General features: G+C 44.3%; 1 protein-coding gene across 3 annotated transcripts in view; it reads right to left on the reverse strand.

The window, feature by feature from the left end:
- Positions 1-15476, reverse strand: part of TFRC (transferrin receptor) — a 34094-nt gene extending 18618 nt beyond the window's left edge. Inside the window, exons 1-6 of one of the 3 annotated variants that reach the window (XM_034780989.1) lie at positions 15391-15474; positions 12972-12974; positions 8978-9050; positions 3466-3676; positions 2262-2472; positions 1885-2019 (exon numbers count right to left, since the gene is read on the reverse strand). In XM_034780989.1, the coding sequence (XP_034636880.1) occupies positions 1885-2019; positions 2262-2472; positions 3466-3676; positions 8978-9010 (590 nt within the window). In that variant the 5' untranslated portion in view covers positions 9011-9050; positions 12972-12974; positions 15391-15474. Of the gene's footprint in view, positions 1-1884; positions 2020-2261; positions 2473-3465; positions 3677-8977; positions 9051-12971; positions 12975-15218; positions 15354-15390 lie in introns of those variants that run through there. The other 2 variants (XM_034780987.1, XM_034780990.1) reach the window with 2 other exon arrangements.

A 15476-nucleotide genomic window follows, 5' to 3' on the forward strand; every position in this document is an offset into this window, starting at 1 on the left:
GAAGCATTGTTCTAACACCCCTACTCTACCTGTGCTACATTGATGACATCTGGACCCATGGAAAGGAAGCCCTTGAGGAATTCTACCATGATTTCAATAATTTCCATCCCACCATTAACCTCAGCCTAGATCAATCTACACAAGTGGTCCATTTCCTGGACACTACTGTGCTAATAAGCGATGGTCACATAAATACCACCCTATACCAGAAACCTACTGACCGCTACACTTACCTACATGCCTCCAGCTTCCATCCAGGACACACCACAAGATCTGTGTCTACAGCCAAGCTCTAAGATACAACTGCATTTGCTCCAATCCCTCAGACAGACTGGCACCTACAAAGATCTCTATCAAGCATTCTTAAAACTACAATACCCACCTGCTGAAGTGGAAAAAAAGCTTGACAGAGCCAGACTAGTACCCAGAAATCACCTCCTACAAGACAGGCCCAACAAAGAAAACAGAACACCACTAGCTGTCACCTTCAGACCCCAACTAAAACCTCTCCAGCGCATCAAAGATCTACAACCTATGCTGAAAGATGATCCCTCACTCACAGATCTTGCGATGACAGGTCTGTCTCCCTTACAGACAACCTCCCCCCAACCTGAAGCAAATACTCACCAGCAACCACACACCACTGAACAAAAAACACTAACCCAGGAACCTATCCTTGCAACAAAACCCGATGCCAACTCTGTCCACATATCTATTCAAGTGACATCATAGGACCTAATCACAGCCATGCCATCAGGGGCTCATTCACCTATACATCTACCAATGTGATATATGCCATCATGGGCCAGCAATGGCTCTGCCACGTACATTGGCCAAACTACAGTTTATGCAAAAGAATTTAATGGACACAAGTCTGACATCAGGAATAACATTCAAAAGCCAGTGGGAGAACACTTTAACCTGTCTGGTCATTCAACGACAGACCTGCGGGTGGCTATTTTACAACAGAAAAAGCTTCCAAAAATGGACTCCAATGAGAAACTGCTGAACTTGAATGGATATGCAAGTTAGACAATTAATTTAGGTTTGAATAAAGACTGGGAATGGCTGAGCCATTACAAACATTGAATCTCTCCCCCCATGTAAGTACTCTCACACTTACCTGTCTGTACTGGGCTATCTTGATCACCACTTCAAAAGTCGTCCCCCCCCGTTCCCTTACTTAATTGGGCTCTTAGAGTTGGTGGGTGGATGGGTGAGTGTGTCCTCAATATATGTTCCATTCTGTGCATCCAAAGAAGTGGGCTGTAGCCCACAAAAGCTTATGCTCAAATACATTTGTTAGTCTAAGGTGCCACAAATACTCCTGTTCTTTATGTGAACTTTGTGCTCCCATATGTGAGTAATGCAGAAGTTAGGGACTCTGGCTTTCCCAACACTCTCCTCCATGTATGCCTTCCCCACTATGGATTTGAGCTGATAAGGTCTTGCAGACCAAGACAAGTTTATGGATGGCTACAGGATCTATATATCCCAACAGAAATGGGGTTGTATTAAAGTGGTCAGATATGCACTAAAGTGGTCAGTCTTCAGCCTCATTTTTGGTAAAAGCAAGTCATGAGTCTATGACAGCTTAGTTCTACAGTTTAGCACTGTGGTAAAAAAAAAATCTCCCAACACTGCTTCTGTAAGCTAGACTTTTTAAAAAAAAAAGTCTTGGACTTCCCTGAGGCACCCCAGTAGCAGCTACCACAGGCAGAAGTGAAGCCTACAGAGACTTCTGCTTGGATTTCCCCCCCAAACAATGTTAGCTGGCCTGAGTTGGACCCCAAATGTTTGCTCTAGCTGAAGAATTTTACTGTTGAACTAGCAAGATCCATGCCTGAATAAAAGCAGCTTATTGTCTTTGGCATATTAACATACCTTCCCTGGACCTGCAGTGTCACGTAGTGCTCATCATTCCAGACTTTGTCCAGTTTGAAGTCAGTTAACTGACCATGAATATTGTTAGCAAGACTTTCATCTGTTTCAGAGCCAGCTTCATAAGAGGACAGCTTCCTGGAACGGAAGTTAAACATAAAGACACCAGGTTAAAAGCCAGCAACTCGGTACACTGCCAGGTTGTGAACAAGCCACTTACAATCATGAGTGCAGTCTAGGCTAAACTAACTGAGGTGGCAATAGTTTTCAGTTATTTAACACCCTTGTTCTATGGGAACAGGTAGGTGGTTTGTTTCAGATTAGTAAAACTCAGGATGTGAAACAAATCGCTCTGACTAGGACTTTGTGAAGGATCTTACCTGATGTCGTTGAAGTTTACATTTCTCAGCTTATCTGACAGCATCATTTTGAGATCATTCCAGTAAAGAACAGGTTCAATTTCAGGCTCTTCCATGTACTCATCTCCTGCGGGAGGTGCGATGGCAGGGTTTCCACATGCATTACTTCCATCTGAACAAATGCCAGTTGCCTGCATTCGCCCACGGTAACTCAAGTAGCCAATCAGAAACCCTAAAGGAAAAGAAATCACATGTGTTTATGCTACAAAGCCATATAAAAAACTGAGCCAGCCCAGTGTTAACTCAAGCCACCTGACTGTATTCCAAGTAGTTGGAGTTTTATTGGAGACTAGCCTGTTCCCATGCCAGCTTTGGAAGTTCTTATAAACTGTGCCAGCTTCCTTAAGCTTCACCTTAACTGATTCTGTATTTTAAGATCAAGTGTGAATGGGGCATCCTGTACCACAGATTAAAAAGATTCATACAATGTGTCTCCAATACCATTCAGGTTTTATTTAGCTCCATTTGCTTTGAGTCCATCACTGTAACTTAACTAGTCATCTAGTACTAAGGCAGGAAGTCCACATCTTCCTGAAGACTTACTTGATCTGCTTCCTACATTAATACACCTATTGTAGCTTTGTTCCTCTGTTAAGCTGGAAAAAACCACGTACTAGTTTCTTCATAATACTGTTTGCCCTTCTTTGCCTTGATAGACATTGTTTTACTACAAATATGAAGAGTTTAAAGCATCAGGTATTCACACTTTCAGCCCCAGGAATGAGGTACAAGAGAACTTCCAGTCAGTTCTCAACTCTGGTCAACCACATCTCATTTGGAACTGGAAGTACACAATCAGGCAGCAGAAAGCAAATACAGTACAGTCCTGTGTTAAATGTAAGTTTAAAAAGAAAGATTTGACAAGGTAAGGAAGCCACCTGTGCTTGTTTCATTTAAATTAATGATATGTAGTTAAAAGCAGCATTTTTCTTCTGCAGAGCAAAGTTTCAAACTGTATTAAGTCAATGTTCAGTTATAAACTTCTGAAAGGCCCATGATGTTTTGTTCAGAGTTATAAACAACCTCCATTCCTGAGGTGTTTAACTGAGATTCTATTGTACTGTAGTCCAGGTGATCTATTGGAAGAGGCACACTGAAGAATAACTATAACAGCATAATATTTTGTAGGATTCCTTTCCCCACCATCTTTGCCCTTTTAGCTTACCAATTAAGAAGAGGAGGCCTCCTGCAGCAACCTTGCACCAAAGGTTTCTCCCACTATTCCTGGGCTTTGCTACATGGGTATGAACATTGTCAGTCATTCCATTTTCTCCAACTTCCTCCTCTTCAGCCAGTTTCATTTCCACATGACTACTATCTCCATCCATTTGACGAGCTAGACTGAAACGGGTGTATGACAGCGGCCCACTTCCAAACTAAATGGGAAAGGAGTCAGAATTACATGACTGATACTGCACAAAGCCCACTATATTGCTTGTTACAATCTGGGATTCGTGTTCAGAACACATGCAGAGGGTCTTATGTAGGATGCACTCTAAAAGAATTGTTTTAACTACTGTAGTGATTATATGTCTAGAGTCAGATTGGATGTTTGCTATAAACCCACAAAAATTTGGGATCTAAACTAGTTAAAAAGTAAGGTTTGAGAATGTCAGGCCATCTTTTAAAGTTTATGATAAAGGGAGTTCAGGACTTAGAGGTTTTACTTATCAGCGTTTTATCAAAGGCAGCTCATTGTTTTAGGTGTTGGACACCCTCACCTGTTCCAGAGGAAGCACAGGACCATAAACTCATGTATTGAGTCAGATGGAACATAACAGCCGTACTGGGTCAGACCAAAGGTCCATCTAGCCCAGTATCCTGTCTACGGACAGTGGCCAATGCCAGGTGCCCCAGAGGGAATGAACCTAATAGGTAATGATCAAGTGATCTCTCTCCTGCCATCCATCTCCACCCTCTGACAAACAAACAGAGGCTAGGAACACCATTCCTTACCCATCTTGGCTAATAGCCATCAATGGACTTAACCTCCATGAATTTATCCAGTTCTCTTAAATGCTGTTCTAGTCCTAGCATTCACAGCCTCCTCAGGCAAGGAGTTCCACAGGTTGACTGTGCTGTGTGAAGAACTTCCTTTTATTTGTTTTAAACCTGCTGCCCATTAATTTTGTTTGGTGGCCCCTAGTTCTTGTATTACAGGAATAAGTAAATAACTTTATCCACTTTCTACACATCACTCATGATTTTAATATACCTCTATCATATCCCCCCTTAGTCTCCTCTTTTCCAAGCTGAAAAGTCCTAGCCTCCTTAATCTCTTCTCATATGGGACCTGTTCCAAACCCCTAATCATTTTAGTTGCCCTTCTCGGAACCTTTTCTCGTTCCAGTATATCTTTTGAGATGAGGAGACCACAAGATGTGGGCATACCATCAATTTAGATATAGGGCAGTAATATATTCTCCATCCTTTTTAATGATTCCTAACATCCTGTTTGCTTTTTTGACTGCCTCTGCACACTGTGTGGATGTCTTCAGAGAACTAGCCACAAAGACTACAACGAATCAGGAAAAAGATCTTGGAGCTAAATTGGAGCCCCTCCCTCATCATATTGTATGTATAGTTAGTTATTTTTTCCAATGTGCATTACTTTACATTTATCCACATTAAATTTAGTTTGCCATTTTGTTGCCCAAAAAGATCTCACAAAACTAAGTGATTGAAGTTCTTCAGTCTGCTTTGGTCTTAACTATCTTGAGCAGTTTAGTATCATCTGCAAACTTTGCCACCTCACTTTACCTCTTTCTCCAGATCATTTATGAATAAGCTGAATAGGACTGGTCCTAGGACTGACCCATGGGCACCACCACTAGTTACCCCTCTCCATTCTGAGGATTTACCTACCCTTTGTTCCCTGTCTTTTAACCAGTTCTCAATCCTTGGAAGGACCTTCCCTTTTATCCCATGACAGCTTAATTTACGTACAAGCCTTTGGTGAGGGACCTTGTCAAAGGCTCTCTGGAAATCTAAGTACACTATGTCCACTGGATCCCCCTTGTCCACATGTTTGTTGACCCCTTCAAAGAACTCTAATAGATTAGTAAGACACGATTTCCCTTTGCAGAAACCATGTTGACTTTTGCCCAACAATTTATGTTCTCCTGTGTGACAATTTTATTCTTTATTATTGCTTCAACTAATTTGTTTGACACTGATATTAGACTTACTGGTCTGTAATTGCTGGGATCACCTCTAGAGCCCTTTTTAAATACTGGTGTTACATTAGCTATCTTCCAGTTGTGGGTACAGAAGTGGATTTAAAGGACAGGTTACACTGCAACTTGACATTCACCCAAGAGTTCTGAAAGAACTCTAATGTCATCTGGTCCCAGTGACGTGTTAATGTTAAGTAATTCCAAAACCTCCTCTAGCGACACTTCAATCTGTGACAGTTCCTCAGATTTGTCACCTACAAAAGCCAGCTCAGGTTTTGCAATCTCCCTAACATTCTCAGCTGTGAAGATGGAAGCAAAGAATCCATTTAGTTTCTCCACAATGGACTTTGTCTTTAAGTGCTCCTTTTGTATCTCGATCATCCAGGGGCCCCACTGGTTTAGCAGGCTTTCTGCTTCTGATGTACTTAAACATTGTTATTACCTGTTGAGTTTTTGGCTAGCCATTCTTCAAACTCCTCTTTGGCTTTTATTACATTTACACACTTAATTTGGCAGTGTTTATGCTCCTTTCTATTTACCTCACTAGGATTTGACTTCTAGTTTTTAAAGGAAGTCTCTCACTGCTTCTTTTACATGCTTAAGCCAAGCCATGGTGGCTTTTAGTTTTTACTGGGTTTCTTAATTTGGGATATACATTTAAGTTGGGTCTCTATTATGGTGTCTTTAAAAAAAAAAAAAAAAGACATCCATGCAGCTTGCAGGGATTTCACTTTAGTCACTGTTCCTTTTAATTTCTGTTTAACTAACCCCCTCATTTTTATGTAGTTCCCCTTTTTGAAATTAAAGGGCAGTGTTGGGCTGTTGAGATGTTCTTTCCACCCCAGGGATATTATATTATGGTCACTATTTCCAGGCAGTCCTGTTACAGTTACCTCTTGGATCAGCTCCTGCACTCCACTCAGGAGTGAATTGAGAGTTGCCTCTCCCCTTATGGGTTCCTGTACCAGCTGCTCCAAGAAGTAGTCATTTAAAGTATTGAGAGATTTTGTCTCTGCATCTCATCCTGAGGTGACATGTTCCCAGTCAATATGGGGATAATTGAAATCCCCCACTATTGAGTTCTTAATTTTGATAGAATCTCTAATTTCCCTTAACATTCCATCACTATCACTGTCTTGGTCAGGTGGTCGATAATAGATCCCTAATGTTATATTCTTAGAGCATGAAATTACTATCCATAGAGATTCTATGGAACATGTGGATTCACTTAAGATTTGTACTTCCTTTGATTCTACATTTTCTTCTACATATAGTGCCACTCCCCACCCGCACAACCTGTTCTGTCCTTCTGATATATTTAGTACCCCAGAACTATTGTCCCATTGATTGCTCTCAGTCCACCAGGTTTCTGTGATGCCTATTATATCAATATCCTCCTTTACCATGAGCCACCCCCCCCCCCCCATCTCCTAGTTTAAAAACTGCTCTGCAACCTTTTTAATGGTAAGTGCCAGCAGTCTGGTTCCACTTTGGTGTAGGTGGAGCCCATCTCTCCTGTATAGGCTCCCCCATCCCAAAAGTTTCCCTAGTTCCTAATGAATCTAAACCCCTCCTCTCTACACCATTGTCTCATCCATGCATTGAGACTCTGAAGCTCTGCCTGCCTACTTAGCCCTCCCAGTTCCACATGCAGATTTCCTAGAATGCCACCATAGAAGTCCTGGATTTCAGTCTCCTCCCTAGCAGCCTAAATTTGACCTCCAGGACATGTCATTGGTACCCACGTGTACCATGACCACTGGCTCCTCCCCAGCACGACACAGAAGTCTACCCAGATGCCCCAAGAGACCTGCAACCTTTGCACCAGGCAGGCAAGTCACTATACAGTTCTCCTAGTCAAACCCAGCTATCTATGCTTCTAGTGATCAAATCTCCCATTACCAACATCTGCCTTTTCCTAGTGACTGGAGTTCCCTCCCCTGGAGAGCTAACCTCAGGGCAAGAGGATACCCTAACACCATCTGGAAGGAGGGTCCCAAGTATGAGAAGGTTTCTCTCCGCTCCCATTGACTGCTCTGCTTCTCTGGGCCTTTCATCCTCCTCAACAGCACAGGGGCTGTCTGACTGGAGGTGGGACAATTCTACAGTGTCCCAGAAAGCCTCAACATACCTCTGCCTCCCTTAGCTCCTCCAGTTCCACCACCCTGGCCTCCAAAGCCAGCATGCAGCCTGAGGGCCAGGAGCTCCTTGCACTGACTGCACACACATGGCACCCACCCACCGGGCAGGTAATCATACATGCTGCACTCAGCACAATAAACTGTATAGTCCCCATTCTGCTGCTGGGCTTCTGCCTGCATGGTCTCCTGCAGCTACCTCATTAATGAAAGGGTTGTTTAAAATCAAGAAGTTTAAAATCTGTGAACTAAACTACAATCAAAAGAGCAAGTGAACCTTTCCGCATTCCCATTCCAAACTCCCTTGTGCAAAGCTTCCTGGTTGCTTGCACACTACTTTATAAAGCCCTGGCCTTCTTGATAGCCCTGCCCACTGACTAAGGCTCAGCCAATTAACAGAGGCTTCTAGATGTCAAACCTTGTTTAGAAGCTCCATAAGCTCATCAAGTTGTGTTGAAGCCAGTTTGGTTTTTTTGCCCCCACTGCTCCCCTGGGAAGGCTGTTCCAGAACTTCACTCCTCTGAAGATTTGAGACTGTTACCCAATTTCAAGCCTAAGCTTGTTGGCTAGTTTATATTGGTTCTTGTGCCCACACTGGTGCTTAAGTAACTCCTCCCACACCTCCACCCCCTTATCAGAGCTCTGTTTCATAACACTGCCCCCTACCAGTCTCTACAAACAGAGCAGAAAAAAATAAGACCCACAAAAGTCAACTTACTGCCTCCCCTAAGTGAGTGCAAAGGCAATTCTCTGGAGTCCTAATCCTTCATCTTAAGAAAAAAAGATGATAGGAGAGTGCTCCTGCTGACAAAGGGCATTCACACTGCCACTTGCTGCAGCAAAACTTATCTTGGGGGGAGGGGAGGACAGGGGGACTTTTTAACCTGTGAAAGATAAGTTTTGTCTATACTGCCAAGTTGTTGACAAACCTTAGTTTGTATGAGTTCTACACAGAAGTCAGTTCCCCTCTATCTTACATCTTGGCCATTTTCAGCTTCCCTGGTGAAACCAGGTTAAAAAAAATCGTATCATTTTGACAGTTTCTAGCTGATTGTGGTTCCTCCATTCCCACTACCAATATATTATAGTCAGAATGACCAGTGACTTCATATGTCCAACTTGACACCATGGGGCAGGGGGAACAACTATCTTCACATGTCAGGATTTAGGTCATTGACTAGGGGCTTTTGGGTGCTCAACCTGAAACTTCACTCTTGAAAAGCTACAGCCTAGGATCATCTAAGATAGGAAGAAACTCACTGAGTGGCACAAACTCAGTATCTTATTACATGTCAATCTTGATTAGATTTTATTCCTGCAAGTGTTCAGGACTACAGCAACATTACTAGACAGGAAATCTTACCAAGTTGGAGATTGCTGATCGAGCATGGTCCATAATATCTTGAACAAGCTCCCTCCAACTCCTTGACTGAAATCTAAAATGTCAAAAGACATGTACACATTAAAATTGTAATTCCTCTCATGCACATCAGCATTACTTAAATCTGCCAGATGCAATACTAATTACTGTGTTATGCCACTTTAGAGCTATGGCAGAAAGTTTGTAAGTGTTCACGTAGAAGTAGCTTCTTTCTATATGAAGTATTTCTGGGCCTTCATCTTAAGTACTACCAAAGTAGTTATTCAGTTTTGCCAAATACCATATGAGCTGCAAGATTACCTGGATAATGTATGTGCAATATTCATTCTGGTTTGTGTGCTGGAGTGTTGCTAAGGTCAGTATTAACAGTGTTGCAGTTGCCCTAACCAACTGCATCCCCTCCCCATTTGAAGGCTTGGTGTGTGGGAAGAAGGAGGAAATGGTGATTAACTCAGCTAGCTCTAATGGGAAACCCCAAAGTTCAGTCTCTCGAAGTCCCCAAACCTCAAGCTCAAGAAACAAGCCAAAGTTTCAGTTGTATCTATTTTATTAACTAAAGCTTACTGCTAAGAACCAAAAAGTGTAATATTTGTAATTTCCAAACAAAAACTAGAATACATTCACAAGCTCCCATCCAACAAGTAATCCTTATAGCCAAGGCCAGGAAGATTGGTTAGTCTTAAAGCACCTTGTGTTTTGGAACTGTTAGAAAAGCAAATCCAATATTTAAACACTTTAGCGAGGTGATTACCATGGATGGGGAAATACCAATGTTTTTGTATGTGATTCCTAGTGATGAAAATACACAGTAGTCATAGTCACCATCTTATCTAGATATCAAGCCCCCCCCCCCCATTTTATTAGTGGAAGCATGCTAAGGAATCATCCCTACACTTTTTAAAGTCCAGGGACTGGCAGGGAGCACGTGGGCTCTCAGAAGCCACAGACACAGAATGGCTCCAAAAGAATAGTTTCTCCAACACCTAGAATAGTGCTTCTCAAGCACTCCAGATTATTGTACTCCTTTCAGGAGTCTGATTTATCTTGCATACCCCGAGTTTCACCTCACTTGAAAACCACTGCTTACAAAAAAAAACAAAATATCACAGCACACTATTACTGAACGTTACTTAATCTCATTTTGTCTAACATCTTAGTGTTTTTTGACTTTGCTAGTGCTTTTTAGGTAGCCTGTTGTAAACTAGGCAACTATCTAGATGAATGATGTACCCTCCAACCCCCCCCCCCCCCACCCCCGAAGACCTCTCCTGGGGTAGGTGTACTCCTGGTTGAGAATCACTGACCTAGAACCAACTAAATAAACCTGTTTCAAAGATCGCACATCTTTTATGGGCTGGAAGCGTTTAACAATCCTGGCATCTTTTGCCAATTGAATGTAATTAGCAAGATGTGTTGTCCTGCACTGTACTGGAATGTCTCATGATGCACTCTGGGAGAGAGTACAAGGTAAGACTTATCATTAAGGTTAAGAGTTATGTCATGGTTATTTCAGATAGGTCATGGGCAACAAAATACACAGAAGCCTGTTACTTGTCTGAATTTTACTAAAAGGCATGAAGCTGAGAGCTCCAGCAGAAAGTGTCAGAGGCCACTGAAAGTCATAGAACCTGTGACTGACAAATCTTATCCTTATCACTTACCTGATAGAGTTGTAGCCTAAGTAATTTGACTCTTCCTCATTCAGCCTCAACTGGAATTGCAGGTGCAAGTGTTGCTAGCATTTTCTATTATAAGACCCCATTTTCAGTTGCTTGTAACCTTGGCAAACTAAACATTTGGGCTGAAATCCTCCATGCCAGACATCAGCCTCAGGCATAGGCTGTGTTTTAACAGTGGAGAAGAACAGGGAAATGCAGGTGGGTCTGTCCCCCATAACCATTAGAACATCTCTACAGAAACTGGAATTAAATCCAAGAGTCATTCTTCTGCTGTCAGAAGATAACATGAAGCACTCGCAAAGTGTCATCCCTCTAGTGACTTGTCCCTACAGAGACTAACAGCCTACCACCCAGCTAGCATAAGATCTGTGCTGTGAATTTGGAGATTGGAACCCTGCTGATGTTCCAACTGGGGTTCCACAGTGTCAGTAGTTCCACATGATGCAATTTTTGGTTTTTATTTTTTAGAGATTAGGGGTTAAATGCTATACTGGAATTAAGCCTGAAGAGTCAGCACTTGCGTTAGGAAGTGCAAGAATTAAGGTTGCCTTTGTAGCCTTTATTTGCCCCCCCTTTGTGTCCACATCATGTAATTAAAGATTGTATCAGTTCTACTAATTTTCTATAGGACCCCTGTATCACTCAGCGTATGACAGTGCCCTGGGAAGCAAGGCTGTGTAGTGAATGAGGTGGTTGTCTATAGGACCTTACTTCATTTGTTTGTTGAGGGGGGGGTAGGAGGAGGGTTGTACTGAATGAAGTAGAGGAGAGCAGAAGTATGGTTTTATGGGTAAGCCAGTTCAAATCCAGTTCTCCAGGATAGCATTTATCGCTGCATATGCCAGTGTTCTTATGTGATGCTGGGCAACTCATTTAAAACCAGACTTCACAGGTGACCATTAATTGCAGTTTGTTTTCTGGGTGCACAACATACCTGTGGCCAGATTTGAGAGAGTGTTCAGCATATCTGCAAAAGTACCTGAAGTCACATGCACTATTAGTGCTATAAAAAAACCAAGTACTCTTAAAAGTTCAGGACCTAGTGGTCTCAAGTTGGGCATCCAAAGTTAGTCAAACCTTCGGATAATTTGGCCAAAAACTCTGCACTTCAGCTCCCCAACTGTGAAGTGGGGACACCAGCACCTGAACTCAAAGGGATATTCTAAGTGAGCTTGTTTTGTGAATCACTGATACTTTAGTGAGAGCACCATACCTACACCCATGAGGGGGTTAATCTACATCTGCTGCCAGGTTTGGATGGCATGGATTAAATGTCACCTTAGGCCACAAGTTAAATGAGAATACTTCTAAATTACTCATTCACAGAATGAGGCAGGTGTGCTGTAAAAATAGCATGTGATCCTTAATTATAGTGCATTTATACAAGAAGCCAAATTAAGGCTGCATGGGCAAATTTTGGCCTTTGAGTGCTTGACTGGGCAAGCATGCTGTTTTTATAAGTGTTTTGCTATCACTTGGTACAAATTGTTAATATCCCCATTATTGGGGGCTGACAGACAAACATACTGCCTTCCCAGCTGACAAGGAGTTTTTATTTAGTATGTTAGACTCAAATTCACCCACTTAAGTTGAATTAAAATATAGTTCTTTAGTTGTTATAGAAAATGGGAAGTATTACTTGATGTTTCTTGCCCAGATGTCTCATTTTAGAACTCAAAGAACCCTAGGGTGCATAAGTGACAACTCAATAAGCCAACAGGATATTTACATCCTGTTCAAGAATCACAAGTTGTGCACTGGCGTTGCTGGAGTTAATCCACAAAAGAATGTTTATGCTTCAGGCCAGGCCTACACTACATACTTATAAATTGGTATAACTATTATGTTCAGCACTGTGATAAGTCTACACAGCTGAACAAAGTTACATCAACTTAGTGCTGTCTACACCAGGAGAGTTTCTACAATGGACACATCTACTGCACACTGACAGGAGAAACTCTCCCATCAGTGTGGGTTGTAAATTCATGTAGACTGTGCAATGTAATTTGAGCTGTGCATTAAGGCAACTGCCACTTGAGTACTTCAGAAGGGCATTAGTGAAGCATCTTAACTCCATTTTCCCTGGACAGCACTGCATTTAGAGAGGAGGCACACTGGCCAAAATCTGATTAACCTATGCCAATCCCACATCCAGAACATCTAAAACTCAATTCTTTTTGCACAGATTGCTTATCCATTCACAGCTAGATCTCTTATCAAGATCATACCATGTCTCAATTACTACAACATCCACTTCTTTGGCTTTGACACCTTCAGTCTTACCCCATTCAATACACCCGCTGCAAGGATTTCCTAGCTCATCATTTTGATCATGTCACCCCCTTCTGCAACCCTCTACTGGCTCCTTCTTCATCACATCAAGCATAGCTGCTTAGTTTTGCTCTCAAATCTTTCACATCCTATTCTTACTGTACTCAGTCTCAGGAAAAATGCTCTGAAGTAAATAAGAAATCAAATAAGGAAAAATGCAAAGTACTCCACTTAGAAAGGCATGTTCAGTTGCACACATACAAAATGGGAAATGACTGCCTAGGAAGGAGTACTGTGGAAAGGAATCTGGGGGGCCATAGTGGATCACAACCTAAATACGAGTCAGTGTAATTGTTGCAAAAAAAATTAAAAAAAAAAACACATGCAAATATTCTGGGATGTATTAGCAGGAGTATTACAAGCAAGACACGAGAAGTAATTCTTCTACTCTACGCTGATGAGGCCTCAACTGGAGTATTGTGTCCATTTCTGGGCCCCACATTTCAGGAAAGATATGAACAAATTGGAGAAAGTCTAGAGAAGAGCAACAAAAATGATTCAAGGTCTAGAAAACCATGACCTATAATGGAAGATTAAACAAACCCAAATTTTTTTCAGTCTGGAGATAAGACCGAGGGGACTTAAGTTTTCAAATACATAAAAGGTTGCTACAAGGAAGAGGGAGGAAATTCTTCTTAACCTCTGAGGATAGGACAAGAAGCAAGGGGCTTAAATTGCAGCAAGGGCCGTTTAGGTTGGACATTAGGAAAAGCTTCTTGTCAGACTGGTTAAGCACTCGAATAAATTGCCCAGGGAGGTTGTGGATGTGATGGGTTAGATCACAGAAACCCCCTTAGGAACAAGTGATGTGCCAAGACTACTTCTGCCCCTGCTTTCCCTGCCATCTTGGGACTCCAGCACCCTGTCTTGTTGAGCCAGATGCGCTGGTCTGCTCCAACACAGACCCAGGGTCTGAACCACGTGCCCCAAAGCTGGGGACTTAACTGAAAGACACTTAAGAAGTGTTCCTGTCTTTAACACAGAGATGCCCAACTCTCAATGGGGTCCAACCCCCAAATAAATCAATTTTACCCTGTATAAGGTGGCAAACCTGTGGTTAACATAGGTCCCCAAGTACTGGCCTATAAGGCTTCATAGTTCATGTAGCAGGAGTTAAGAGGACTGAGCCAAATCAAGAGTGAAGTTTTCCCAGAAACAGGATCTCCCACCCTACAGGCTGCAACAGCCTAGATAAGAACTGCTGAAGGTACCCCGCCTTTCAAATGAAGGACTCCACAACTTCCAGGGAAAAGCACAGACAATATCCCCCGAGCTTGAAGTGCAAGTCCTGCGCTGTGACACAAGACCACCACATTAGTGCAGCAACAGTGGGAGTACTTTGGTCCATCGAATGCAGTGTGACCGACACCTGCTCTGCCAAGGTTAGACAACTATAGCCTGCCTGTACTTGTACTACCTCCAGCTGTCCTTGCTGCGATAGGGAGCCCTGCACCCCTGCCCTGCCAAAAGGGCCGGCATAGCCTAGAGGCCACAGGCTAAGAAGGCACCTCAATAGCAGTGACTTCCCTTCACAGTCTAAAAATAGAGACTCAGAGGTACAAAAGGTGTTAAATAATATCGCCCAACCCCTCGCCAACCCCCTTCCAGACAATTGCAACACTCCTCTATTGTGCCCGAGGTCAAAAACCCGCAGGCTCGGACAGAAGCCATTTTCTAATGCTAGCCCCGTCCCCCAGCGTGCACGCAGCCAAGCTGCAGTCACACGAGTTACATGGCCCCAGGAGCGCGTGCAGCCGCCTGGCAGGAATGGGGGTGGAGGGGGGCAGCCGGCGGGAAGTGCCCCGTTGCAAGGCAAGCGGGCTGCAGCCCAGCTCGGTGCAGAGACAGACACCGGGGGACGGGCTGCGGCAGGCCTAGGCTGACCCACTCCCTGCAGGGAGCTCGTGGGGGGCCGGCCCAGGCAGAAGGGGAACTCCAGCCTGCCCCCCCCCCCCCGGGCGCTCAAGGTCACCGCGGCCTTGGCAGCCCCGCGCGCCATGTGCGCCCCGGGGGAGGAACTAGCCCCGCCCCGACCGCGCACGCGGCGAGGGCCCTGCAGGCAGCCTGGCCCCGGCCAGCGGGGCCCGCGCGCGCGGACAGGCCGCGTCAGGAGCTGCCTCTTCCCCCTCCCGCCGCCAACGGCCGGGCAGCCCCGCGCGCGCCCAACGCCGAGTCGCCGCCACGCGCCCAGCCCCCGGCCGCCCCGCGCTCACTGCCACAGCTCAGCAGCAGCCGCCCGGCTCGCGCCGCACGTAGGCACGGCCGGGGGGGGGGAGGAGCCGCTGGTGACTAGACGCGCCCTGAGGGGCCGGGCGCTGCCTCGCCTCTCCCGCCAACTGCCCTTCGGCCGCGCGCCCGCCCCAGGCCGGCCGGCCGGTCACTCACCTGCTGCTGCCGCCGCCGTCTCAGCCACCCTCAAGGAACAGACGGAGCCGTGCCGCGTTTTAACCGGCTGCCGGCCAATCAGCCCC

The sequence above is a fragment of the Trachemys scripta genome, chromosome 9 (assembly GCF_013100865.1).
Source record: "Trachemys scripta elegans isolate TJP31775 chromosome 9, CAS_Tse_1.0, whole genome shotgun sequence".
NCBI classification, from domain to species: domain Eukaryota; kingdom Metazoa; phylum Chordata; order Testudines; family Emydidae; genus Trachemys; species Trachemys scripta.